The sequence below is a fragment of the Hyalella azteca genome, unplaced genomic scaffold (assembly GCF_000764305.2).
Source record: "Hyalella azteca isolate HAZT.00-mixed unplaced genomic scaffold, Hazt_2.0.2 contig6336, whole genome shotgun sequence".
In the NCBI taxonomy this organism is placed as follows: domain Eukaryota; kingdom Metazoa; phylum Arthropoda; class Malacostraca; order Amphipoda; family Hyalellidae; genus Hyalella; species Hyalella azteca.
In genome coordinates, this window is record NW_025936499.1 from 269,066 (window position 1) to 295,148 (window position 26,083).

At 38.5% G+C, this 26,083-nt stretch overlaps 2 protein-coding genes across 3 annotated transcripts; both read right to left on the reverse strand.

Annotated features, from left to right (window-relative positions):
• Window positions 1-6,316: 6,316 nt before the first annotated feature.
• Window positions 6,317-12,903, reverse strand: LOC108673489 (endoglucanase E-4). 2 transcript variants are annotated; one of them, XM_047880803.1, is made up of 14 exons: window positions 12,848-12,903; window positions 12,291-12,358; window positions 11,260-11,401; window positions 10,829-10,924; window positions 10,586-10,674; window positions 10,080-10,173; window positions 9,460-9,518; window positions 8,962-9,080; window positions 8,569-8,728; window positions 7,927-8,088; window positions 7,673-7,818; window positions 7,108-7,210; window positions 6,516-6,623; window positions 6,317-6,479 (listed from the first exon to the last, which is right to left on the reverse strand). In XM_047880803.1, exons 1-14 carry the CDS (start codon window positions 12,888-12,890, stop codon window positions 6,474-6,476), a joined length of 1,395 nt encoding a protein of 464 aa, XP_047736759.1. In that variant the 5' UTR covers window positions 12,891-12,903; the 3' UTR covers window positions 6,317-6,473. The 2 variants fall into 2 exon arrangements, with proteins under 2 accessions (XP_047736759.1, XP_018016821.1); XM_018161332.2 differs by lacking the exon at window positions 6,317-6,479 and having other exon boundaries at window positions 6,490-6,623.
• Window positions 12,904-18,086: 5,183 nt separating this feature from the next.
• Window positions 18,087-23,892, reverse strand: LOC108673479 (endoglucanase 11-like). Its single transcript, XM_018161318.1, has 9 exons — window positions 23,871-23,892; window positions 23,448-23,515; window positions 22,252-22,393; window positions 21,049-21,144; window positions 20,755-20,843; window positions 20,254-20,370; window positions 18,805-18,963; window positions 18,410-18,555; window positions 18,087-18,186 (listed from the first exon to the last, which is right to left on the reverse strand). Exons 1-9 carry the CDS (start codon window positions 23,890-23,892, stop codon window positions 18,087-18,089), a joined length of 939 nt encoding a protein of 312 aa, XP_018016807.1.
• Window positions 23,893-26,083: the final 2,191 nt, after the last annotated feature.

Sequence of the window (26,083 nt, forward strand, 5' to 3'; positions counted from 1 at the left end):
TGCGCCACGTCTGGCGTCTCCATTCCCCATCTCTCTTATATACGCTCTTCAGAATCACACACGACGGCTGCGTATTCACTCACTGGGCCCGATTGGTGCAAGTGCCCTGGGAATGCACTTTATAATATTTTACACCTCATCTAACTTAAAATCATCCCTTTCCTACCTCCATAAGCTCATATTTCAAAATTATTACAAATAGAACAACAGTTCAGGTGAGCTGTGCAAACATGCAACTCATTAAAAGAGAGGATTTCCTGGCCTCAATCAATGAATTTTCTGTTTGGACCGTCATATTAGATTTGGGTAAATCACAACTAAAAGTTTTAGCAGCAAATGTACGAAGAATATAAGAATATTCGTGACAACTTGATCCAGTACTTTACAAGCATATATTTTGGAACATAATGAAAGAAAAAGATAGAGTTTAAACAGACACGAATAGTAGCGTTCAGCCATGCCATAATTGGTGTTCATGCATATACGCTATTGGAATTGTGCGGTAAATATGATTTATTTATGATGAAAGTCATCTAAAGTAATTTCAGTTCTCAGAACAATGTTTTTCTTCGTGGCTATTCGAATCAATATTAGTATTTTTATTATCATTATTTTTTCCTTCATAAACAACAAGAATCGCGATAAGTTCAGCGAAAGCATCCCTGCCCAAAGAATCATCTAGAATTGAATTGATGGGAAAGCGAACCTTGGCACACAAGGCTGGGGTGATGTTTGCATTATTGAGATATAAGACAGAACGTGCAACGATTATTGACAAGTGGCGTGAGATTTAACCATGTGTTTGGTCTGATCATAAGCAAACTTAACAGTCACGTTACTCTTCCTTTCAATTAATTTATGCATGCGAATTGAAACTGCACTCTTTACCGTGGTCAAGGAAGAAGGCTCTATTTTATTCCCATAATTTATTTATTATGCATGCATGATAAATACGAATAAATTAATTTATATTATTGAATTAGGGGAAGGTAATTTATCACATCAATCAAATTAACGTGCGATGGAAATAATTTTAGAAATTCAAACTAAAATAATTACGAAACTCGGAAAGAAACAAGATGAAAACTTGAGGGAGAAAAGCTGCAGCCGTATGCAGGTATGATATGAAAGCATGGTAAATTAGCGTGGCTAGTCGAGCATAATTAAGCAAAGTATAATCCACTTAATATAATTTACACTGGCCACCAACGCATGAAATAAGGTGTAACAAACAAAAGAGAATTCTAATTAACCTATGATGTTACATGGCTTACCTATTGAAAATCGAGGACATGATCTATATGGGGAGGTACCGAGAGCTGATCGAGTGGCTTCCGACAGGCTTGGCTGCTGGCTGAGTTTCTTCACAAATTAGGCTGAACTCTACTCCACTAGTGACTGAGATGAAAATCTCGATTTTTGCATGCAAAGATCGATTTTTGCAAAAATGTCGATCTTATATTTACTTCATCTGTCGCTCTATTTTAACAAAAAATATGCAAATTTTGGAGTAAAAGAGTTATAATGGAGGAAATTTCAAGAAACTTGGAATATTATTTTTCATGATTTTGCAACTTTTTAACTTTTTTCGAGATATCAAATGGGTTATACATTTTATTCTTTCCTGATTGGTATACAGTCATTTCTTGATCAGCCTCCTATTAGTAGATATTTATGACCAAAATAGTTGTATACGAGCAAGTTTCCTTGTGCAGTGAAAATACCGTATAGTTACTGTTGCGATGAAGGCGTTGTGGAAGGAATGAGGGGAAAGAGACGTTGTAAATTACTCTTCTGTCAATCCACGGCTGGTGGTGCGGTGAAGAGGAACTCAATGAGGGGCGAAGAATATTACGTGGCCAGTCGTCGGCCGAGGCCAATTAGATCTAACCGACTGCTGGAAATTCTTCGGCCATCTGAAAGCCGCCCGTTGCCCCAAAATATTACAAAAACTACATTCTCGAGAGTAGCAAATTGTCGACCCGAGGACAGAGCAAAGATTTCACACCGTCGTCACGAATGCCTATAGCTCTCAGACTTCGCTGCACGTTGACTACGAGCCCTAATCAATCAATGAAATGCTCCTGAAAATAAACTTCAATATGGGTAGAATAAGAATATTGAAGTAAGGCGAAAATAGTACCTTGCAAACGTACCACAATATAATTCGGAATTTCACATGACTCCTGATGGAAAGATTTTTTCCCATAATTAAGAGCCAACATATTACTTACATGACTACTGCTACTAAATATATATAGCAATTTCAGCGTTTATTAGGCCGTAGGCCTGTCATCGATTCTTAACAGTGAAGAACATCCACAGCTTGTTGCAGGCTCGACTCGCAACGCACCGCTTCAAATTTTCTTTGCTTAACCACCCGGCCTCCTTGCTGATTCTGACCAGAAACTGGCGCACAGAGCTGGGATCGAACCCGCACCTCTCTGCTCTAATCATGGTACTCTGAACTTTAACCACTGGGCCACCAGTGGGGCCATTGCATATAATATGATATGCAATGTTAAAAGTTCTTTTAAAATAAGTTCATGAAAATATATACCTGATTTCGTCGAATTTTTCATAGACAGACAGTAAGCCGCTCATTCTGCGATATTTTCTGAATTTGTTCTTAGGTTGATAGTTCAGGTTAAAGAACCTCTTCGTGAAATATTTTCAGAATGTTTATTTCAATGTATAGTTGGGAAACACTTGACAATTGTTTCCTCTTTCGGAGACAGGAATGTTGTTCCTGCCATGATGTGGTCATCTCTGGTTTACGACTTCAGTTGTCGGTGTGCATCGGCGTACGTCGGATTGACGTCACGTAACACCGTGGCATGCGTTACGGTTGTGGAGTTCTGCTAGAACCTCGCCTCATTCAGATTCAATCCGCCTCATCAATTGACGCTGAATAGTGCGACGTTACGTCAGAGAGCAACTTTGAGACACTAAGCTGCAATTGTGATGTCTCAGATTCAAGGATCGTGCTATGAATTGTTGCATTTTTTAAATTATAACCTCTTTTTTTACAACCCATTAATGATGATCAAACCTTCGACGTGCGAGGCTGTCGTGCCGAGCTTCTTCGGCGGCAGCTGACTGAAGCCAATTTCCACTAATGGCAGACTATGAAGTAAGGTTATGGGCATTATACCTGTTCTGGATCTGTTTCAGCCTGCCTTGCCGTTCCGAGGAGCGAGGAAGTGAGCCGACAGTGTTCATGAAGACTGCGAAATCGACAGGTCTCCTGAAAGCCTCGCAAAACCCCTCCGAACGATCCTGAGCAGAATCTTCATCAAGACTAAAGTATTTCTGGCTAACTCCATGGCGCGCTTGGCCTCACCAGTCGTAGTTGATGCCCCCAATTGAGATTGGTGCCCCCAACAGGGGTTGGTGCTCCAAGTAGGGCTGGGGCCCCTAGATGTGGTAAGTGCCTCAGTTGTGGTTGGTGCCCTTAGGTGGTGTTGGTGCCCCCAAAAGTGGTTGGTGTCCCCAGGTGTGTTGGGAGCCCCCAGGTGTGGTTGGCACACAAGGTTTAGTTGGTGCCCCTAGGTGCTGTTGATGCCCGCAGTTGCAGTTGGTGCCCCATGGGATATAGTTGGTGTAAGCCAATTAAAGTCGCGTACATGATGTCCCTCAAGTTTACGCAGCAGCCTAACAACTTTCTGGTCCCATAACTTTCCTCAGTTTCTTATAACATTTCGACTTAAGAAAACTTTCTGTGCGGGACAAGTAAAGCCCGTTCTGTCGAGGGGTTACATATGGACCCATTTCCAGCGCTCCTAAAATTTTGAAATAGAAAAAACTTCAACGCGTTACTGTCGTTTTTCAATTAAAATTCAAATGACTGCAGGGAATCTCTTCAATGAAACAGAAAAATGTACCTTCCAACTGCTTGCATTCAAGTCTTTCTGCCTTGTAAATATTTGTTCTCTTAATTCATGCAATGTCTTATCTTTTTGTTCTTCCTGACTATTCTGTTCATAAATGTCACGAGTTACGTCGCCTCATTCGTCTGTAAAAATTAACTCGGCCCAAGCTATAAATTGATTCATTCGCAACCATAAATCCTAGTACCATATATTTAATTATTTCACTGGAGATAGCATTACAGCACGTAACTCGTTCAGGCATCCATTTTGATTTGATGAAAAATTTATACACCACACATTTCGGTCGACCGCTTACTAGTTTCTTGGTGAACTATTATTTTGAGTAGTATCCTAAAAAATAACTTCTTATTGAATAAGTAAAGAATAGTGGAATCTACATAATATATTGTGAGGTGTTTATGCTACAACCATAACTTCATTTGGAAACTTTCAATCCATCTCCTCTGGTCATCTGTGAATGTTAGAAATGGAAGACCAATCGTACTTCCCTGAGCCAAACTTAATCCATAAAAGTATTTATTTAAGTCCAGCGTATCATTACAAGTATTCCCTTGAAGCCATAGGAATCGATACAATTATTCATTTCTTTGAGCCCACAGTGGGGGGAAATAAATATTCGTACACTTGAAAAATCGTATTTTAATGTATGTAAGTACACAAACTTAACAGGACAAGTGATTTAAATTATGTATAGAGACGCATAGTATTCAAAAATACTATCAAAAGAAATTAAATCTCAATGCAACAAAAAACATAGTTATGGAAAGATCGGGTTCCAAAGGCCGGATCCCTTGTGAATCAAGTCACGAAAAGTTCAAGAATCGGCAACAGGCCATGGGCCTATTTCTTCAACGCCGACACTTCTATTCTATTCTATTCTATTCTATAACCTCTGCATTAATCCGTTCCCTTAGCTGTGGTAGGGTGTGAGGGCGATTTCTGAATACCCTTTCTTCTAGATGTCCCCAAAGAAAGAAATCGCAAATGCTCAAATCAGGTGACCTCGCAGGCCACTATAAATCACCCCTCAGAGACACCGAGAGCGACTCCAACAGTGTGTTGCAGCTAACGGCCACCATCTTCTGATATTATTTTCAAAAGATAAGTATTCTAAATGGTTTGTTACGCCAACCTTGAGGAAATTAAATTTTCTTCTTTATGTACCTCCATTACTCTTTTATTCCGCCTCAAAACTGCTCAATCGGTTTTGCCCCACCCTGTATTTCTAGCACTCCTAATCACATTATTTCGTATGCTATGTAAAGGAAATACTTTATATCCTGGAGTCACTTGACTGTGCCGAAAAACCATGTTAATTTCTCTGTAGGGGGAAGAATAAATCACAAAACTGTACTATTGCACATCAATTAATGTAACTGATGTAACAAAATTCACTTAATGTCCATTCAATGCGGAATCATGCATTTTTATCATTCAGGTTGAAATTTGGAAGACTCTAACTCGGACGTCAGCGGAGTCATCAAGAGTTTACGCAGGCGCTCCTTCTAGCTTTCCAGCAAGGCGGCAGCCCTGCGACACATCAGCCCTAGAGCTACAACTAAGTAAGGAAAACGTTATCTGCTACTCTTTTGTTTACAATGTAGTTGCATTTTCTTGAAAACGTGCGTGAATTGCTTAATTGTCATAAGAAGTTTTATGCTATATGTTGCACCTATCATTCTAAACCGAAACCTGTGCAATCGCATGTTATCAATTTCAAATTAGATGGCGAAAAGAACCGACTCTTTATAATCCTTCGTGTCACATGATACAACTTGTCCAGAATTGGAGTGATGGAGACGTACCGTACTGTCTAACAATTAATCTCTAATTGGCATTCGGAGATGATTTCATGGTCGCGTATGGTGCTCGTGTGTCCAGCTTAACTGAAATAGAGTTCTCTCCACATGCGACTGAAATTACCATTTTGACAGCTACCTAGAACCAAAATAAATTGGAAATCAGGTCTTTAATCGAAAATTATGCATTCTAATTTTCCGCTCGAATGGGCGGGCCGTAGATCGAACACGCTGGTATTAATTTACTGTTAACTTAATCGTTAAAGTTTAGTCCTCTATGTCAGAACTTGCTCATAAATATTCGCCTCGTAGTTTTAAACACGAGGACCGATCAAGCCAAGATGGACGAACTAATCAAGATGGCAGATCGGTTTTAGAACAGTAACGGTCACCAGTCAGATTTAATGCATGGCACGACATTCAGCGTCGGTAGATCCTCAGAGCGTAGTCCTATAACTTAAAAAATCGCTAATGAAGATTTTCGACGTAGTTTTCAAAAACGAGGGTATAAAATTCATACAGTGTTGTAAACGGAGCACAGCAACACACGTCCGCCTGCAGCCACGGTCGGCGCAAGGCTCAAAACAGCCGGGGCAAGAATAAAAAAAAAACTATGAGGGATGATTTACTTGTGGTGGACATTTTTCACAGAACCTTACAGAGCATGGCTGCCTCACATAGCTTAGCTGCCTCACAGAGCTTGGCTGCCTTACAGAGCATGGCTGCCGCACCGAGCATGGCTGCCTCACAGAGCTTGGCTGCCTCACAGAGCTTGGCTGCCTCACAGAGCATGGCTGCCGTACAGAGCATGGCTGTCTCACAGCGGTTGGTTGATGACCATGCGCGCCAGCGTGCCCACGAAGCCGGCGTTGTAATCCGTCGCCACTTCGTTCTGCACGAAGTTCGTGCGGTTGTCCGCGTAGACGTCGTTCTGTTCACGATAAATAAATGATGAGACGAGCGTTTCCAGTATCATCTCATCAAACAATTGATTTTTTCTCATTGAACACCACAAATGAACCATTTAATTAATTAATTAATTTAATTAATTAAATAAATAATGAACCATTTAATTTAATTATCATTCGAACAGATAAGTTGTGTACAAGGAATTTTATACATTGGAAATTGCAATGCCAGCGCGGATAGATATATCTCGTTTAAATTATTTGTGAAATAATTATTTTAATTTTGTGTGCATTGAGGTTACTATTGTTATATTTTTTGTTTTTATCAAATTTTCCCAATTCTCGGGAAGGGCGTTTGGTCCACAATGTTTACTGTCATTAGATGGCTGTAGTTTTCAACCAAGTTTCATGTGCCAGGTCTGTTTCCTCTTAAGGTATTAAGGTAGTCTCACCTCGTCATGTGCCAGGTCGGGTTCCTCTTACTGTAAGGTATTAAGGTAGTCTCACCTCGTCAGGTCCCCCGACCAATGCTCCGTAGAGGATGTGGGGGTTAGGGTCGGGGGTGTCGAAGTAGGTCCAGCCGCAGGGCACGTCGATGTCTGGACACGACCTGTAAGAAGTGCATCATATTGGCTTTAATGCAGCAAGATTTTCGAGTCTAAAAATCTTTTTCTTCCAAAATGAATTCAAATAGTTCGTGTTATAAGTTTTTCTGTGGATAGTTCCAAAATATTATTCTGATGTTAATGAACTCTTGGTGAACTAGCGAGTTAAGCGAACTAATGATATAAGTACTCTGATTTAAGAAATTTAAATCTAATATATCCAGGTTTCCAGGCCGTTTATCGATTGCAACGATTAAATTACGGGTGTGATATGATATGAAATAGACGGTAATTGCTCGAGCGAACTCAACTAAATAGGCGCCTATAAGTAGATGATATAATGGAAATGGAACCAATAATGCCATGCTGTTATGCCAGAGAATTACGCTAAAACAATTTCTCAGTAACGACAATATAATGAGAAGTTTTGTTTCTGTAGTCATCGTAATATATTTTCATCCACTCACGCAGCTCTGTGATGGCAGTGGGTAGGTGGATTCTTGCCTACACCCACAACGTACGATCGGTCGGACGGATTAGTCCCCAGTGCGTAGTTAACTTGACGCTCAGCGAACTCGACGTTTGCATCCACATCAATACCAAGGTCCGCAGCCTGAAGTTGGTACGATTAATTTAAAAAAATTTGGTTCGTCGTTTTTATTTCATTTTAGAAGACTCTCGAAATATTGTTGGAATTGATTGAAAAATGCAATAATATGACCTTGAAAGCGATGAAGGCGTGATTAAGGGCGTGTCTAAGAGACCCCCATTGCGAGAAGTAGTGCAGGCCGCCCGGCGTGGTGACGTAGTTGTTCCTGAACTCGGCCACGTTCTGCTGCAGGAAGGTCAGGTACTCTCCCCCCAGCAGCTCCGCGAACACCGCCTGAGGAACGATGAGACTTTGAGGCGAAACAAGTCCAGTTAAATTCAGGGCCGAGTGCTTGAATCTGACTCGTTGATTTTATGAATTGAATGATTTCATTTTAATTTATATTGCTCAGTACTACAAAGAAAATCATGTGGAGAAAATTTACTCTGCCCATTGACTGATGTCTGAAAGTTCAACTTTCGGACATCAATCAACTTTCGTATATGAAAGTTCAACTTTCAAATAGATTATTAAAGATAAATTATGCAAGCCTCAAATAAATACCTTAATTGAATGTTTTGTATTTACCGTAGACTAAAAAACCCCAAATATAAACTGTTAGCGGTGTTTTTAAATCCAGAGAAGCAGTGCATGAAACAAGTTCATTATTTTGGCGATTTTTGGAAACGATGCAGCCACACCTTGCAGATCTTTCATTTTGCCGTAATACAAAACAATATCTCGCCAGCCATTTAATTTTATTAGAGAACTTACATTGCACCCAGATTTTTTGTTGTCCCAATTGAAACTCGCGCCGTAAGCGACGTTGAACTCTACGTAGAACTGCTCGGCGAGGGCTCTGTAGCTGTCGTCACCAGTGGCGCGGTACAGCCAAATGGCGCCCCATGTCAGCTCATCGCCGTAGCCCGAGGACCTGCACGTAACGGTTACACATTGCACGATTTGCGGACGAATTCTCAAGTAGAATATGGATTTTGTTAATCATTTTTTGTAATCACGGTGCCAGGACTTAAATTGCAACCTTAAAGAGCCTTAGGATCATCGGAAAAAGATAAAATTATGTACACAAAAAGTAATTAGCAGCTTGGTTTTTGATGGTGAAAACAGAAACCAACCATGGAAAATAAAAACTTTTACAAATATTACGTGTAATAGGCGTCCCCTTCTGGAATATTATCGGAGTAGACCGCTCTGTAGGTGTTAGCGAAGTCAAACAACTCTTTGGCGGCCGTCAGCAGAGTTGCGGCGTACGCGGGGTCGCTCCTCTGTAAGCATTCAATTTTACACAAATAAGCTCAACGTTTGAGTCATATTGAGTACTTCATGATCTAAATGTTGGAAAATTGTTTTTATGGTTAGTTATAAATCGTGGATTCTACCTATCAAAGTATTTATAAATTGTCAACAATTCAAAGATTGTGAGTTCAAAAATATTGAAACCTGAATCCTCTGTAATTAATACGAATAGCGCAGGTATAAATCTTTCTAATAGTAGTAACTTACTGTATGTTCGCCCAAACCGATTAAACTGTGAGATCAATTTCGATGATCATACGATTTTTTAGGTTTGACCGAGAAGCTCGAAACGTTCGTCGTATTATGTTAGGCCAACAGATAAGTGAGATAACGAGGCCTCAAACTCACCTGAAACACCATGGAGGAAGCAGCTAATCCCGCAGCTAGTTCAGCTCCAACCTCAGTGCCTAGTTATAGAAGAATAACACACTTAACTTTCCTGCGATGAATATTCTGTCTCATTTTTATACCTATTATTAAATTATTGTATTTTATCTATACCAAAATTGAAAATACTATCAATTTAAAATTTTATGTACGTATGAGAATGAATGCCAGCGGCATGCCGGCTGACAGAAATTAGGATGACAGTCAGTACTTATTACTGCTGCCGTAAGCTGGCCTGGTAAAATAAATTAACTAATAAAAGTCAAAACAGGTTGACTTTAGCTATTGCTTTGATTGAAAAATACAAAATACCCCTTCCCTAAGGAGTGTTCTCACTGATGATATTGGGGCATTGAATGATGAAATAATATTTGTCTATCAACTAACAATCGGTATTTAGCTTGGACTAAAATATTTCATGAGCAAATATGAACGCTTTAGTGATAATAAAATAAAAGTAAATAATAAAATAATAATAAAATAGTAAAAAAGTAAATAATAAAAAAGTAAAGTAAGAAAAAGAAAAGTAAATAATAAAATAAATTTAATTTACTGATAATAAGATAAAAGTTGTCACCGACCGGGGTTGGTCTCATTAAGCACGAAGGAAGGTCTAGCCATGGTCATGTTTTCAGGACGGTCCCAGAAAGTGTGATCCAAGTCGCTGTCTCCTACCTGAAAGTTTCATCGCATTAAATATTCAATAATTTTGAGATGCAAGATTTAAATTTTACATTCACAACCATCATATGCGGGAAATTTAAGTTCGCTTTCGGTCAAGTTTGATTCACATAATGATTTATGAAATGGCTCCGAGATGTCCCAACAAGTGGAAATGGCCCCGAGTGAACGTTCACAGAAATATATATTGTATTCACGAGATCATGCATGCTTTCTTAAATATTATAAGAATATTCAATTAAAAAAATTACGGATATGATGGTTATATTCTAACAAAAGAACCGAACGAGAATTTATTTCAATGAAGCAGCCGAATTTTTTGGTATGATCGGTAAGATATAGTTACAATGAAATAATTATATTGTAAAATAAATTGCCGGCGTACTCATCAGTGTTGCATCCGTACCTGAGCCCAAATGGTGGTGGGTGCAGTGTGAGACTTCAAAAAGTAGTCCGTCGCCCACCGAAGCGTCTTCTCGAAATATTCAACTTGGCCTAATACAAATGGAAATATTTTTGACATAAGCATTACTTTACAAATGAACAATCTCAAAAGTTCATGTATCCATAAAAAACCATCGCAAAAAAGTTCTAGATATGCCGTGTTATAGCAGATCAATTATCCTAATGGTTAACGGCAACAACTTACCAGCCTGAACGAAGCCGTCCTCGTACGAGATGTAACCCCACGCCAAGAACGTCATTGTGAAGCCCATCGGAAACGCGAACTTTACAAAATCTCCGGCTGCAAACAAGACAACAACAAATTTTTCTCGTCAATATTTGCAATCTTGATGGTGGTTCTAGCCAATTATTATCAAGTTAAAAATGATTGAATAAGTAAACATTACTCCTGAATAATTTGTTTCCCGTGCTTCAAAACAGTAGTGAAACGGAAACGTTTTGAACGGCAATGTACATTGCACATATATTAGATACGATAAGCTATTGAGTTGATGGTGCAAGTGAATTTTTAAATTGTTGTCGCTTGAATTCCAGATTGATATATGTTTCTGTTCCTTTAATTATGAAAACCGATGACAATTTGATAACCAAAGCAGACGTGAATACTTCTCTCACCGTCGTAATATCCGCCCTCGAGATCAACGCCGTCCGCGGCGCCGTCATCCACAGCGGAGTCGTAGCGCCATTCAACGCGCTGGTCCGAGGGCAGTTTGCCCGAGCGATTAGCTTCGTAGAAGACCAGAGATTGGCACAGAAGCTGAAAACAAGATTTAATGTTTATTTCGATTCACCAATAACACCTAAGTTTTAGATAAACGTCACATGTTGATTTTTTCGTTGAAATGTGAATGAATAACTTACGAGATATTTTAATTCCAACAAATCAATTCAGTAGTATTTTGCTTTTCATGAATAGTTTCACCTTTAGGGATAAATTCTGTTTATAAGCTGCTAAATATTGTTAGGTATAGTTAATTCTCTTGAAATATTTCGCTGCCTCACTATTTTGTTAGACAATGTTACCATATCTGATCTACCTGACCAAGATTTTCTATATACGATCTACATCGCTAATCTTGCAAGCTACTCGATCAATGTTCCAGAGAGGATAACTTCGTTTTTGCGATTTGCAAAACTCAATCTAATCATGAGAGAGTTTGATGCAACATAATTTGAATTGCCAAATAACGGATGAACAATCTTAAGAGTCTACTTATCCACGCAAACACTGCGAAAATGTTTATGTAGTAACTGCTTATGGTGTTATAGCTGATCAATTTATCGTAATGGTAGACAAAAGTTTGGTTGTAAAATATGATCAGTAAATATAAGCTGCAACTTCGGTACGTTGGTACGTAAATTGTAAAAATTATAACAGAAATTACCAGTAAAAATCATGAATTTGTTTTTAAAATAAGCAATAGCTATTGCTTAAGAATTCTCTTAAGTCTGTCATGTGTGGAATAATTACGGAATGTCAATAATAACGATAACAATTGAATGATAATTTATATTCTGCTTCGAACCGACAGATCTCAAGAAGAATGAGATTTTAGTTGGTATACATCAAATTCATGCCGGCTTTTTTTAACAGTTATCACTACCTTTCATTATTATTATAGTGACATCGTTTTGATTTACATTACCTCCCGGTAGTCGTAAGGAGAACCGCCATATTCGCTGCAGTAACCAACCGCTTCTGATCGACTGGTCCCTGTGTTGAGAAATAACATACAAACTATAATGGAGTTGCATCACGTTATTTTGTGCCTGGGATGATAGTTCAAACTTGATCTCATCCGATGGGATGAGTTAATATTTATGAATCCAACTTAATTGAGTAATAACGTGAAGCACGGTCGGAATCACCCCAATGCGAGTACAAAATATATCATAAATCGTTAGTATTCTAATGATTTTTCCTGAAAATAGGCCACTTTATTGTTGTACCGAACTTAATTGATTGTGATCATCAATATTTTCAATGGAATCTGCTCTCTCTTAAAATAATTGACGACTTAAAAATAATCCCTTTATTTTGGGAAAATAAATTTATCATTAGTATGTTTTTGGCTGTGTTTTATCCCAGCTGTAATAGGCAAAGTTTAAACTAGACTACGGTAGTTACTCCTTTCTTGATTTAGTGTACCTTTTCCCCTCACTTTTAATAATTTCTTTACTATTAGCGAACCTTGCAACTCACCGGCGACGAGGAGCGCGAGAATGAAAACGACTCGACGCTCCATGTTCTGCACTAGGTCTGAGTTGACTGCCTCCCAAGCCTTGTTTTATGAGCTTATCGGTCACAGGTCTCCAATGATACACACCTGAACCAAAACAACGTGCGTACCTGTACAGTGTACAGTAGCGCAATCTCCTTGAAAAAGAAAATATTTATGTTACACTTACATTGTTCGATGGCATGGTAGCATCACGGTTGTGGGATTTAATGAAAACTGCTGAAGGTTTACTTTAACACCGTAAGAGCGGCTAGAACCTGCTCAAGCCAAAGACAAGAAGCTAGAAAGCGATGGGAGAACTCGGAGAAGCAGGTGCTGCCTTTTGCAAGGAACTGAAGCAAGGGACATAAAATTTACGCTAGAATCCGACAACTCGCAGTACATGTTACAGATGGATAATACATTTATTCTAACAATTTAGAGTGAAATTTGTGGTGTAGTCAGTGATTGCGCTTAAGGAGTGATAGCAATTAATTTTTTAACTTCCTCTGAAATTTGCGCAAGCGTTCTACGTTTGTATGAAAGGTGCAGGGTTTAACGTTTTATCGTTCCGTCAACAAACATGAAGAATACGTCGTCAACTTCTTATTCCCCAAAGTATATTTAAATCTGAAAAAAATGACAACAGGTATTTATCTTTTGCTATTTTTTTAAGAAATCATCATGCCTTCATTGAGCTCCTCACGTGTCAGTATAGTGTTGACGATCGTTTTGCATTGACCCCTGCTGGGTGCATCTCAAGTCCATATACATATGTATATGGATGACTCAAGAAGACTATACATATGTATAGTCATCCATGCATTGATGTGGTCCCGATTCTCTTTCGTTCCAGAACATACTTCGATCAGTGGGACATACTCGATCAACTTGACTAAAGACTTTTCCAGTGAATATTAGGGATAACGTTTATTGTTCTTGTCACCTTGAAATTACTGAAGCATCGACTTTGCCGTGCAATTATCAATTTCGTTTTTAATTATTACCTTATGAACTTACTCGTTTGTAGTTTCTATTCGTTTGACCTCTCATTATTGATGGAACGATTGTTATCGACAATACTATTGATTTTCTTGTTTTTTACATTATTATTAATTTTTAGTGAATTAAATATTCATTAGACATTCTAAAATAGTCATTTAAATATTTGTAATGCGTTTTAATGACCATGCGCAACTCGAAGTAGGAAGATAAGTAGCCCTGATAAAATTTCAGAACATCTCGGAATTATTCCATAGTTTGTTTGTGCATTCTTCTTGCAAAAGCGGAGTCATGTACCTTGAGCGGCTCCGAATCCAACCAACTATTGCTGGGGTACGTGAGAACTTGTGGATGTTTTTGAGACAAGATCTTTCTCATACAGGAAGATTATTTACGGGAGACCTGATAACTGAAGTGCGTGTCGGAGAACTCGTTAACTTTATTTCCCAAAGTTGGTTTATGTGCACAAAGCACCTAAAAGAAACAATAAAATCCGCTTTTATCTATCAGAAATCAAATAAATCGTTATTGAAAACGGAAGTATTTGCATAACTTTGGTTCAGCTTTAAAAATTGTAATTGATTTCATCAATACGTGAGCCTATTTGCTCATCTAAATCAGATTTTGCAAGAGCTACTTACACAAATTTTTCTGTGTAGGGTTGTTAACTGTAAATTTAACTAATCATTTTCATTACTTAGAATCAATGATTAAGAAATTATTTAAGTCAGCCTCTTTTATTCCGCGGTTCCTCTTTTTATATAATTTGAAAATCTCTTCAAAACGCTAATGTTAACGAGATTTTTCGCACATGATGGAAACATTAATATACTCTGAATATGCTCCCGTTATTGTGCAAGGTAAATTGAGGTTATTATTTTTGAGCTTCGTAATATTAAAAATTTACAGACTCAACCCTGACATTTTTGCAGTTTTTTTGCGATTTATTATTTGCCCCACATGGACTGTTCTTCTGTCGATCCACGGCCGTTAGCAGGCTACGCCATGTACAACATCCAACGTTGCGATCGACTACAGGGATGCTTGCCTATATGGGGACACTTTGGACTTATACCTATTTTATCAGAACGAAAGAGCTGCTTACCTAAGAAATGACCAATAACAAGTGCTATGAATGCCCATTAAATAATAGAATATCCCGGGCCCATTTTAATTTAGAGGGTGATTTATTTTCTTTTTTATCCAACTACCACTTTGAAATTCCTTACAATAAAAATTATATCTCAGGAAATCGTTGAATCTAACCAATATTTGAATGTGTCTGACCTGCCACAAGGAGGGCGAGGATGAAAAGCGCACGGTGCATCATGACACCTAAGGGGTTATTAATTGGTCCCGTTCAGTGCAGTAAAGGGAGCGAAGTACGTGTACAGCGCGCGCATTGCTGGCCCAACGCTGGCTCCCAGTACATGATAGAATAGAATAGAAGTGTCGGCACTGAAGAAATAGGCCCATGGCCTGTTGCCGATTCTTGAACTTTTCGTGACTTGATTCACAAGGGATCCGGCCTTTGGATTCCGTAATTTGCTAGGCATTTTAAGACTGAACATATGCTCCTGCATAGCTTCGTCTAGTCTGTTTTTGAAGATGTTCATACTCGGGGTTTCAACGATGCTATCAGGGAGGCTGTTCCACATGTCGGTGACTCGAAGCGAGAAGAAATGTTGTCGCATGGATGTGTGATAACATGTTCACCTCAAACTAAATCAGATTAGATCAGTTTCCTCCATTATTTTTATTCAGATCAGTTTCATTTTGAAATATACACCGCAGATGCGACGACATCCTTCTTGTTTACAGGACGCAAACATATACGAGCTATACTGACTACAGATATACGACTGAAGTATACCTATTGTTGTCTGGAAGGATAACATAATATCCACAGTTTTATGTCAATTAAGCACAAAAACTTATTGATGTAATTATTCAATGTCCTGAAACCTGTCAATCGATTTAGTTTAATTTCATTTTTTCTGGCTATGAAACTGAGTGAAATATCAATGTACTCTGTGGTAAAAATTCACGAAACTCGCTAACATAAAATTTGCAAATCATCGTCATATGGTCTAGAATATAACAAACCTTTTTTCACAATAAAATGAGTAGCCGTTAATTTTCTTTCAATCAATTTGCGGTTGAAAAACGTAAGTAACTTCTCTTGTTGTTTGCTTGCCTCCCGAAGAGCGTGCTCACGTAGAGCAATGCAGAAAACTCGCTTTACTCACCAAGCCCAACTATTGATAAACACGTGCAACTGCGATGAAAGTTGTTTGTTCCCGTGGAAAATGAAAGCCCTTCAAGTATTTTGTATACCCACTTCTGCTGATAATTTGTACAACAACAACAAACTAGAGTGCGATGATCCTGCAGCATTTTGATCACTCATTTCAGCCAGTCCCTTTTTGCTGCGTCGACATACTCGTATAGTGGAGAAATTGCAAGTAATGACGCTTCTCTGGCATTACTTGGTTGATTTTCGACGTCAGCTCTAAAGATTATGTGATTTTATTCATTGATGAAAGCATCCTATCCTCTCATGTCCGAAGATTGTTGTTCTCATATTGTTGACGCTCCGAGTATGAACGCGTTCAAGAACAGACTAGACAAGGCAATGCAGGAGCATATGTTCAGTCTTGAAATGCCTATGTACCCTACGAAACAACTAAAAGTCTAGGAACGATTTTAAACCTACCGTCCGTTGAAAAGATTTGATCAAAAGGCCAGTCCTTTAGACCTGTGAACTAGTCAAGAAAAGCACAAGAATCGGCGACAGGCCTATTCTTCAACGCCAAAGATACTATACTATACTACTAAAAGATTTTGACCAGTCCGTTCTTCTAACATTCATTTCGATTTCACATAGTAGCAGGTTTTGTGGTTATCGAGAAAAAAAATTGTATTCAACCAAGCAAGTTATGCGATATAATGACTGATACTATGGCGGCTAATGCACCGTTGTATAATGCAAAATATAAAGTCTTTTTGTATTTCAATATTTGTAAGCTTTCAAACTTTATTTAAAAAATGCACTGCCTGTGTGGTGAATGAACTTTTAGTAGTACTGCATTAGTAGTGCTGCAAGTATGTATATGCTACTGATATTCATCAGTTAGTGTGCCAAGAATCAGTACTCTATAAGGCCGTCTTCAATTATGGAAAAAAAAATTGTGACACTTGTTTTGCGCGCTCATCTTTTTTTATCTTCGAGGAGGGCTGATTTACGTGAGCAACGTGCTACCATCAAATTTTGCTTTCTTCTTTGAAAAACTGAAAAGAGAATGTTACAGACAGCCAACAAGGATGATGCTATGGGGAGAACGCAAGTTTTTGAGAGGTTTTCCCATGATGACCAACCTCGCTGAGGTCGTCCTTCCACTAAGCGCATTGAAGGACGTTGAGAAAATTAGGGACCTAATCCCTTAGGGACGACGTAGACGCATTGATAAACTTTGTGGAACTGTCCCAAATTAAATGAGCTCATTGCAGTTAATTTTAAAGCAGGATTTTGGATAACTGATTTATTTTTTCAAATCTGATCAATTTTTTTGTATAGTTACTGGCTTGCATTGTAATGTTATCATCCCTGCGCCAATTAAATGAAAAATGTTCTTGTGATTGATCTTGCGATCACGTGATTCGCAAAGCATGATAATTGTAGTCTTCTTTCTCAACTCAAGACTTAAGTTTCCTGCTAATTTATAGTTTTACCAAAAATTGCATACTGTTGTTTTAGCTGGGTTTCGTAACTAGTTTGCTGAAAAATAAATCGTATTATTAGCACCTTCCAGGAGGAAGAAATTTTCATTTTATTGATTTACATTTGAAATGATATGTTCACTTGGATTACTCGTCGAAAGTTTTGTTCTCGATAAGAGTTCAGCTGTTTCATAAAAAAACACAAAATGAGTGCCAGACACATTTTTTAATGGATATTTTTTCATTACACAATTCCGAACAAATTAATAAATGATCATTTTAACTTTTCAGTAGTATTTTCAAGAGAAATCGTCCATAAGAGAAAAGATCCAGGAGTTATCGGTCAGGTTCCCCGAGAGCCTCTCACTCCTGCTCGGTGAAGCAGGAAGACGTTACAGCGGCTGGTGGGTGATCATGCGGGCGAGGTTGGCGGCGAGCGCAGCGTTGTAGTCGCAACCAACTTCGTTCTGCTCCCAGTTCTGGCGCTCGTCGGTGTAGCCGTCATTCTGATTCAGCGATAGCACCGTAGAGGATGTGGGGGTTAGGGTTGGCTGAATTGCCGTAGTCCCAACCGCATGGGATACCTGGGCCTGGGCACGAGCTGGAGGCAGCAAACATTGTCAACGGTATTATTGGCATTGACATAATTTAAAGCTAATGTTGGAAATTAATAGGCATGCAAAATGAAAATACTTAAAACTTATTTGAACAGTAAATTATAGACTATCAGTTTTGCGCCGTTCTAGTAATAAGTTTTATGCAGTTACAGTAATATTGTAGAATCATGTGTCAAACGTCATCAGTGTTCCAAGACAATCACTCACGCAGCTCTGTGATGGCAGTGAGTCGGCGGGTTGTTGCCCACCCCAACGACGTAGGAGCTGCTTCGGGGGTTCGAGCCTAATGCGTAGTTAATCTGACGCTCGCCAAACTCGTTGTTGGCCGCAGTGTCGAGGCCGAGATCAGCAGCCTGCATGAGGCCCAATATAGTGAACAAAAATCTCTGAAAAACTCATGTATTCTGATTGCAAATATGAATAAGATGAACATCAGAGAGATAGAATTACAAATACTTGCTACTGACTGAATAATTCCGGGAAAAGAACAAACCCATTTCCAGATCATTTCGACCTGGACGTGTAATAAAATGTGCCTAGTATTAGCAAACGCAACGAACATGGCAGACTTCCTCATCCTTTTTCGGCAAAGTTTCACTCACCCTGAATGCGATAAAGCCGTGGTTGAGCGCGTATCTGAGCGACCCCCAGTGCTGGAAGTAGTGCATACCGCCCGGAGTGGTCTGTAAATTCCGCAGTTCAGCAATATTCGACTGAAGGATGTTGAGGTAATTGCCACCCAGCAGCTCAGCGAGCAAAGCCTGCGGTAGAAAAATTTTCGAAAGTAGTATGTGGATACAAATTCTCGTGTGTTTACCAGCAGACCTAGTTAGCTTCGAGTCCACTGTGTCACCGCTGGGAGCTTGCCTCAGAAGCTGAGTCGACAGCTTATACAGCATATGTGTCACGAGGACAAAAACCCGGTGAACGGAGGCACGAAGTCTATAAATGGGCTGGGAACCTTTGTAGTTAGTAAGGCCCCAAAAGTTGACAAATACGCACGTCGCGATGTAACTACCGTTAGAGGAGCTACTCCGGCCTAACGGTCGACGTCTTAGCTTTACCTATATCGTATCCCTTACATATTATCACCCCGTCTAAAGTTCTTTAGACAGATAGTGTCTTACATATCCCTCACGCACTTAGTCAACGAATCGCTGTCCTCAGGTTCAGGTACCAGATATATAATTAGTAAGATGTCGCATAATATAGCGCCTGACAAAAACATGATGCTCTAAATTTATTCATAGACCCTACATACTATAGATACTAGCGTCATAGAACAAAAATGTTATAATTTACAGTACTATTATTCAAAAACATTAGGTTAATATCAATATACAGGGTGCGCCACAGAAACTTACTTATTTGAAAAAATTCCTGTGCGGTTAGTTGGTCGGGTAGAGGGGCGAGAGGGGGTGCATCTGAAGGTAAACAGCCTAAAACGGAGTTTGCTCTAATTATTTTCGTTTGAGGAACGAAAACAATCTAATTAGAGCTCGGAGTTTTAGGCTGTGCTGAGACCACCTCCTCCCCAAACTTCTTTACACGGACAGTGCTACGATTGAAGGCATGCAGACTGCGCATGCTGGCTGTCGCACCACTCAAGGTCAACGGTAGAAAAGCTGCCAAAGGCCGCTTTCTTCCTTTTTCTTTATCGCTACGATTAAATTCGAGGAAGAAACAATCCAAAGATCAAATAGAGCTTTTGAAATGTTAAAAGCAAACAGCCTAAAACTCCGAGCTCTAATTAGATTGTTTTCGTTCCTCAAACGAAAATTTTTGTTTATCTAGGACTTCTATTCGGTAAACTGTTTTATGCAACTTTTTTAGTTTTAGCCTTTATTCTTAAACTTAGAAGAACTCCTCGAGATATTGTGAAAGTTTTGAACTCTATATTTCGTTTCCACGAACTATACAGTGATTCAGAAACCACCAGTAGAATCATTTATAGCTAACCAGTTGAAAGATTCATGGCTCCCCATTAAAATTATTTATAAATCGTTATAGCAATGATCTATAGCGTGCCATTATGAATATTAATATCTCACCAGTATAAAAATTTCTAGCTTACCTGGAGCATCCTGGTCGAGCTTATACGAAGGCCTCGCCATGGTCATATCTTCCGGAGGACCCCACAATGAGTGGTCCAGAAGAGCGTCTCCAACCTGTAAAAAATTTTAACTTCAGCTCGCATTAACATACCACAAATTGGCGAGGCTATCTCCTCTAATCTCTAGAGGACATCAATTACTAGTTCATAAATAAAAAATATGTTATTCCAGAAAGCGGTGACCGACTTAAACACCAATAATATTGTCCAACATAATAACACTTGACTGCAAAATTCGTTATAAGCCGTTCAGTAATGTGTAACAGTATCAAAGATACTATTCAATTTGTTAATAATTTAAATGTTATTTTGACTTCATTACACAAAAGTTGAGAGATTATTTGTTCAAATAGAAAAGACTACTTCAATTTTATTTCTTGTGAGATAATTCTCGAAATTGCGTAAACTTGAGAGCACTCGCAAGATTTTGTTAGCTGACCTGCGCCCAGATGGTGGTCGGGGTCGTATGAGCCTTCAAGATGAAGTCGGTAGCCCACTTGATGGTCTTCTCGAGGTACTGAGTTTGACCTGAGCAAATTCATATCGTATGACATGTCTCTCTGTTATTTTTTTTCCTGAAGACCCAAATTGACTCATGCTATTCTAATCAAGCGTAGCACATTGAGAGAATTTTTCGGGTTTTGCGTTGTGAAAATTTAAATCATCATTTCTTCTCGTCGTCATTGTTTTTACGAGAATCAGACCGATAAACCTTGGCTTCATTGCTACTCACCGGCCTGGACGTATGCCTCTCCGTAGGCGATGTAGCCCCAGGACAAGAAGGTGACCGAAAATGCCAGCGGGAACCCGAACTTCACCAAATCGCCCGCTTTAAGGGATAACTATAATAAGTGAGTCTGTATGTTATATGAGCGAAAAGAGAAATTAAAATACAAGAACAAAATTTTTGGCTTCGTTATATCGTTGAGTATTTGTACATGAATTTCGTAGTTAAAGTCAAACGAGAAGTTATAAGAGTTTTATCGAAGAAGCTTGTCGTGGCGCTTATTAGAGGCTTGTCGTGGCGCAATTCACGTGAGCATTCGTGTTAACGCGAAGGAGTTTTTCACGATGAAGTGCACACGCCGTAAATGGCTGTGCAGACTGCACAAGTGAGCGATATTTTCGGGTATACATAAAGTTTTCCAAGAAATAGAGGCATTCTTTTTTCATCAGCTGTCTGTGAAATTAAACAACTCATTGTTTTCTTCTTAAGATGCGGGCGGACAGTGACTTGCTGAAAAAAATGTACGGAATACATTTTTCGCTCTTTATCTATCTCTAACGTCACTTTGTGAGCGGAAAAGCTTGGGTCGAAACATTTTTAAAATTAACGACAGAGATTATCCTACATGAGTGCACTATCCGACAGAGATTATCCGACAGAGTGCACTATCCGACAGAGATTATCCGACAGAGTGCACTATCCGACAGAGATTATCCGACAGAGTGCACTATTATTGCGTGCACTATTATTACAGAGTGCACTATTATTACAGAGTGCACGACTCAAAATTATTGCGTATTGGTTAACATTATTGCGAATTAGACAACATTATTGTGTATTGATCAACATTACTGCGAATTAGTCAACATTATTGTGTATTGGTCAACATTATTGCGAATTAGTCAACATTATTGTGTATTGGTCAACATTACTGCGAATTAGTCAACATTATTGTGTATTGGTCAACATTATTGCGAATTAGTCAACATTATTGCGTATTGGTCAACATTATTGCGAATTAGTCAACATATTGCCTCAAGCAAACTCCTAGCGTTACTAGCGATAAAATATTTTTATATTTTCGCCTAAAACATGGTACATGCACATTAAAATAAATTTATGATAAATGTATCAGTACAAATTATTCAATATTTTGATAATTTCCTATTCTATACTCTCACGTTTACCGCCCGAGGCTGAGATTCTCACCATCGTAGTAGCCGCCCTCAAGGTTGACGCCGTTGTCAGCGCCATCGTTGAGCGCAGAGTCGCCGCGCCACTCGACGCGCTGGTCCGAGGGCAGGTAGCCCGAGCGGTTCGCTTCGTAGAAGACCAGCGCGTGACACAATAGCTGGAGTGAAAAATAAATTGACATTCATTTATTGAAACGTTCCAGACCAACGAATGGCAAGTATATTTCTAATATTAGAAAATAACGGTCATTACTATTCGTTGGCATTGTTTTTACCGGCCCTAAATCATTATGCAGGGAAGAAAAACGTTTTGTTGTTGTCAGTTGAACTTAACACTTAAAACATTTTATGTTCGAGAGCTTAAGAATAAATAAAACGCCTTGAATTGAAAAAAATATGTTGCCAGCATTTATTTTGATATTTTTTGTCAAAAAATCATTGTCGAATGTTTTTTGTCGAAAGTTTTTTATTTTGTTGATGTTCAAGTCCCAAGAAGGGATTCATTACAACACTTCTCTTTAACTTCACTTCTTGTTTCTTTGTTTGTTTGTTTGTTTGTTTGTCTGTCTGTCTGTCTGTCTGCTACAAATCTTGTAATCGAAATTTAACACACTTCTACTTATCCTATCGATCTGAAATTTGGCACACTTGTGTAAAGTTGGAGACAATGCATGAATCAAATGTCAAAATAAATGATTTTGAAAATTAAAAAAAAAATTTTTCAATATTAAAAAAATTGAAAAAATAATTTTGTCAGCTACAAATCTTATAACTGATATTTGACACACTTTTACCTGTCTTAATTGATCAGAAATTTTGCACACTTGTGCAAAGTCAGAAGCAATGCATGAATCAATTAATAGAATAAATAATTTTGAAACAAATTTATCTATTAAAAAATTATATATTAAAAAGTTGAAAAATTAATTTTTTTAATATATGAAAATTAAATGAGAAATTCATTGTACATCTGTAAGATTGGAGACACTGGATTCTTTTGAAGTGTTGTCTTTAAAAAGTAATTTTTAAACGTATATTATTTTATACTATTAAATCACTCAAAATTACTACGAAGGATAAATTTTGATTCATTATATCAGAGCTAAATCATTCCTGCACAATGCACATTCTACGGTGCCTTCCATCAACTAATAGGCCTTAATATGCCTTCCACGTCATTTTATAACGCTAATAATTTAGTGCTGGGCCCACCTCCCTGTAGTCGTAGGGGGAGCCGCCATGAGACCCGCAGTAACCTACGGCCTCCGATCGGCTGCTCCCTGCAACAATAAAAATTTTTTAATCGTAGCTTCGATGCATCACAGATTTTAGCATATTATCGATCTCTTCACTTACGTGCTTATTGTTTTGCGGCAAATCCTCAACATCGATGAAAAATAATTTAGAATCCACATACCTCTTGTTTCTAAATAAAGTGTTCATATTTGCCTTATTTGTCATTATTCGGCTCTCTATACCTAACGGAATAATATAAACAAGAATCAAATAATTGCCTCGAAGCAACTCTGAGGACGAATAGTGCTCTGTACTTCATCTCAACAGACCTGATGCTGCACCCGTCCAAACTCCTTATTAAATGTTGTGGCAATCCAGCAGCTGCGCTAGCTCCCATACCGTCTCCAATATCGCTGCTCATACCTCAAGAAAAACAGACATGAATTTACTTCATCGGGACCTTTTACTTAAGAGAAGGACACCATAAATGTTTTGTTTAAACATCACGACAAAATATTGTTATCAACTATTGAATCCAGTTTAATTGCACGTGTAACATCGTTACAAGGTTCTGTTCCCTTCCATCATGCAGAAGATTGCTTACACCCATCAAACTGTCTAACAGCATTTGAACCTGCTCCATCCGCTCGCTGTGCATAAGAGATGCCATGACGCTGTCGACTATGTCAACGTGGATGGAGATAAATGGGGCAACTTACGAATATCAAATATATTATGAACCAAACTTAATCGATCCATACACTTTCTGCCTACTGATACAATAAATTAGCCTCAATTGATCGCAATATTTCAAATACAAGTTGGTGCGTACGCGAAATTAGTAATAAATTTAAGTAATATATCAGGCGAACTTGAAAAATTTGATTCGCCATCTTTTGGAAACCTTTATTTATTGCAACAAAATAGTCCACTGTTCCTCAGACAATTTATATCAAGAGCAGTCTGATACATGCCCCATGGCTTGACTTTGACTTGAAAAATTTGTATACAACTTGCTTCTGTTTGTCAGTTTTACTCACACCTACCGATTTCACGCAAAATTTTCGCTAAATTTACTTAAACCAAAATCTTACACACCGAGCACACAGAACGAAGTCACGGTTTCGTCTTGATCCCGTATGACCCGCAACCCATGCAATTACTACTCTCTACGTTGGATATAAATACATTGGCAAATTCCTTCGCGCAGTGCGCAGTTTGGGCAAACGGTTATCGGCGGCTGACGCATTATTTGCCTACAATGCGCCATTGATGACTCAGACCCTATAAATCATCGATGGCTCATCGATGACAGGCACCTGTACTCGCCATCCTCTCGATTAATTGGTGTTTTATAGTCGATTTTTGGCAGATATGGCCGCAAACCGTTACGCCACCTATAATCTACCATCGCCCCTAGTTATCATCGATACACCACCCTTAATTTTTCTTTAGGCGACGCCTAACGAGTTAGTGGTCCCGCTCAAAGCACGCTGGGCTATCGAAATATGAAGCGCGCGCATTGCTGGCCCAACGCTGGCCCCCATTACATGATAACATATTCACCTTAAACTAAATCAGGTGATATCAGTTTCCTCCATTTTCTTTATTCAGATCAGTTTCATTTTGAGATATATACCACCGACGCGACGACATCCTTCTTGAAGGACGCAAACATCATAAGAGTATACAAGCGATACTGATTACAGATATTCAACTGAAGTCTATGGTTGTCATAAAGGATAAAATAATTTATACAATTTTATTTCAATCGATCAGGAAAACTTATTGTTATAATCACTCTTCAAAGACTCGAAGCCTATCAATCGATTCATTTTCATTTTATTTTCCTGAAATTGAAACTTTGAGAACTACCAAAGCACTCTGAGGTAAAAATTCATGAAACATGCTATCATAAAATTTTTCAATCATCATCATGGTCTAAAATATAATAAAAATGTTTTTTCACAATAAAGAGGGTAGCCGTTAATTTTCTTTCAATCAGTTTGCCATTAAAGGTTGAAAAACGTAAGTAAGTTCTCTTGTTGTTTGCTTGCTTGCCGAAGAGCGTATTCACGTATAGAGCAATGCAGATAATTCGCTTTACTCACCAAGCCCAACTATTGATAAACACATGTGCAAGTGAGAAGAAAGTTGTTGGTTCCCGTGGAAAATAAAAGTCTGTCAAGTATCTTGTATGCTTCTGCTGATAATATGTACAACAACAAACTTGAGTGCGATGATCCTGCAGCATTTTGATCACTCATATCAGGCAGTCTCTTTTTGCAGCGTCGACACACTCTTAGGCGAAAAATTAAAAATTGCAAGCAATAAGCCAATAACGCTTCTCTGCCATTACTTGAATGATTTTCGACGTCAGCTCTAAAGGTTATTTGATTTTATTCATTATTGAAATCATTCTATCCTCTAATGTCCAAAGATTTTTACCAGTCTGTTCATCTAACGTTCATTTCGAACCCATATAGAAGCAGATTTTCTGCGGTGGAGAAAAATTCTTTATTCAACCAAGCTAGTTATGCAATGCTGACTGATAATATGGTGGCTAATGCATCGTTATAGTATGAAACAGCTAGAGGAAGTCTTTATGTATT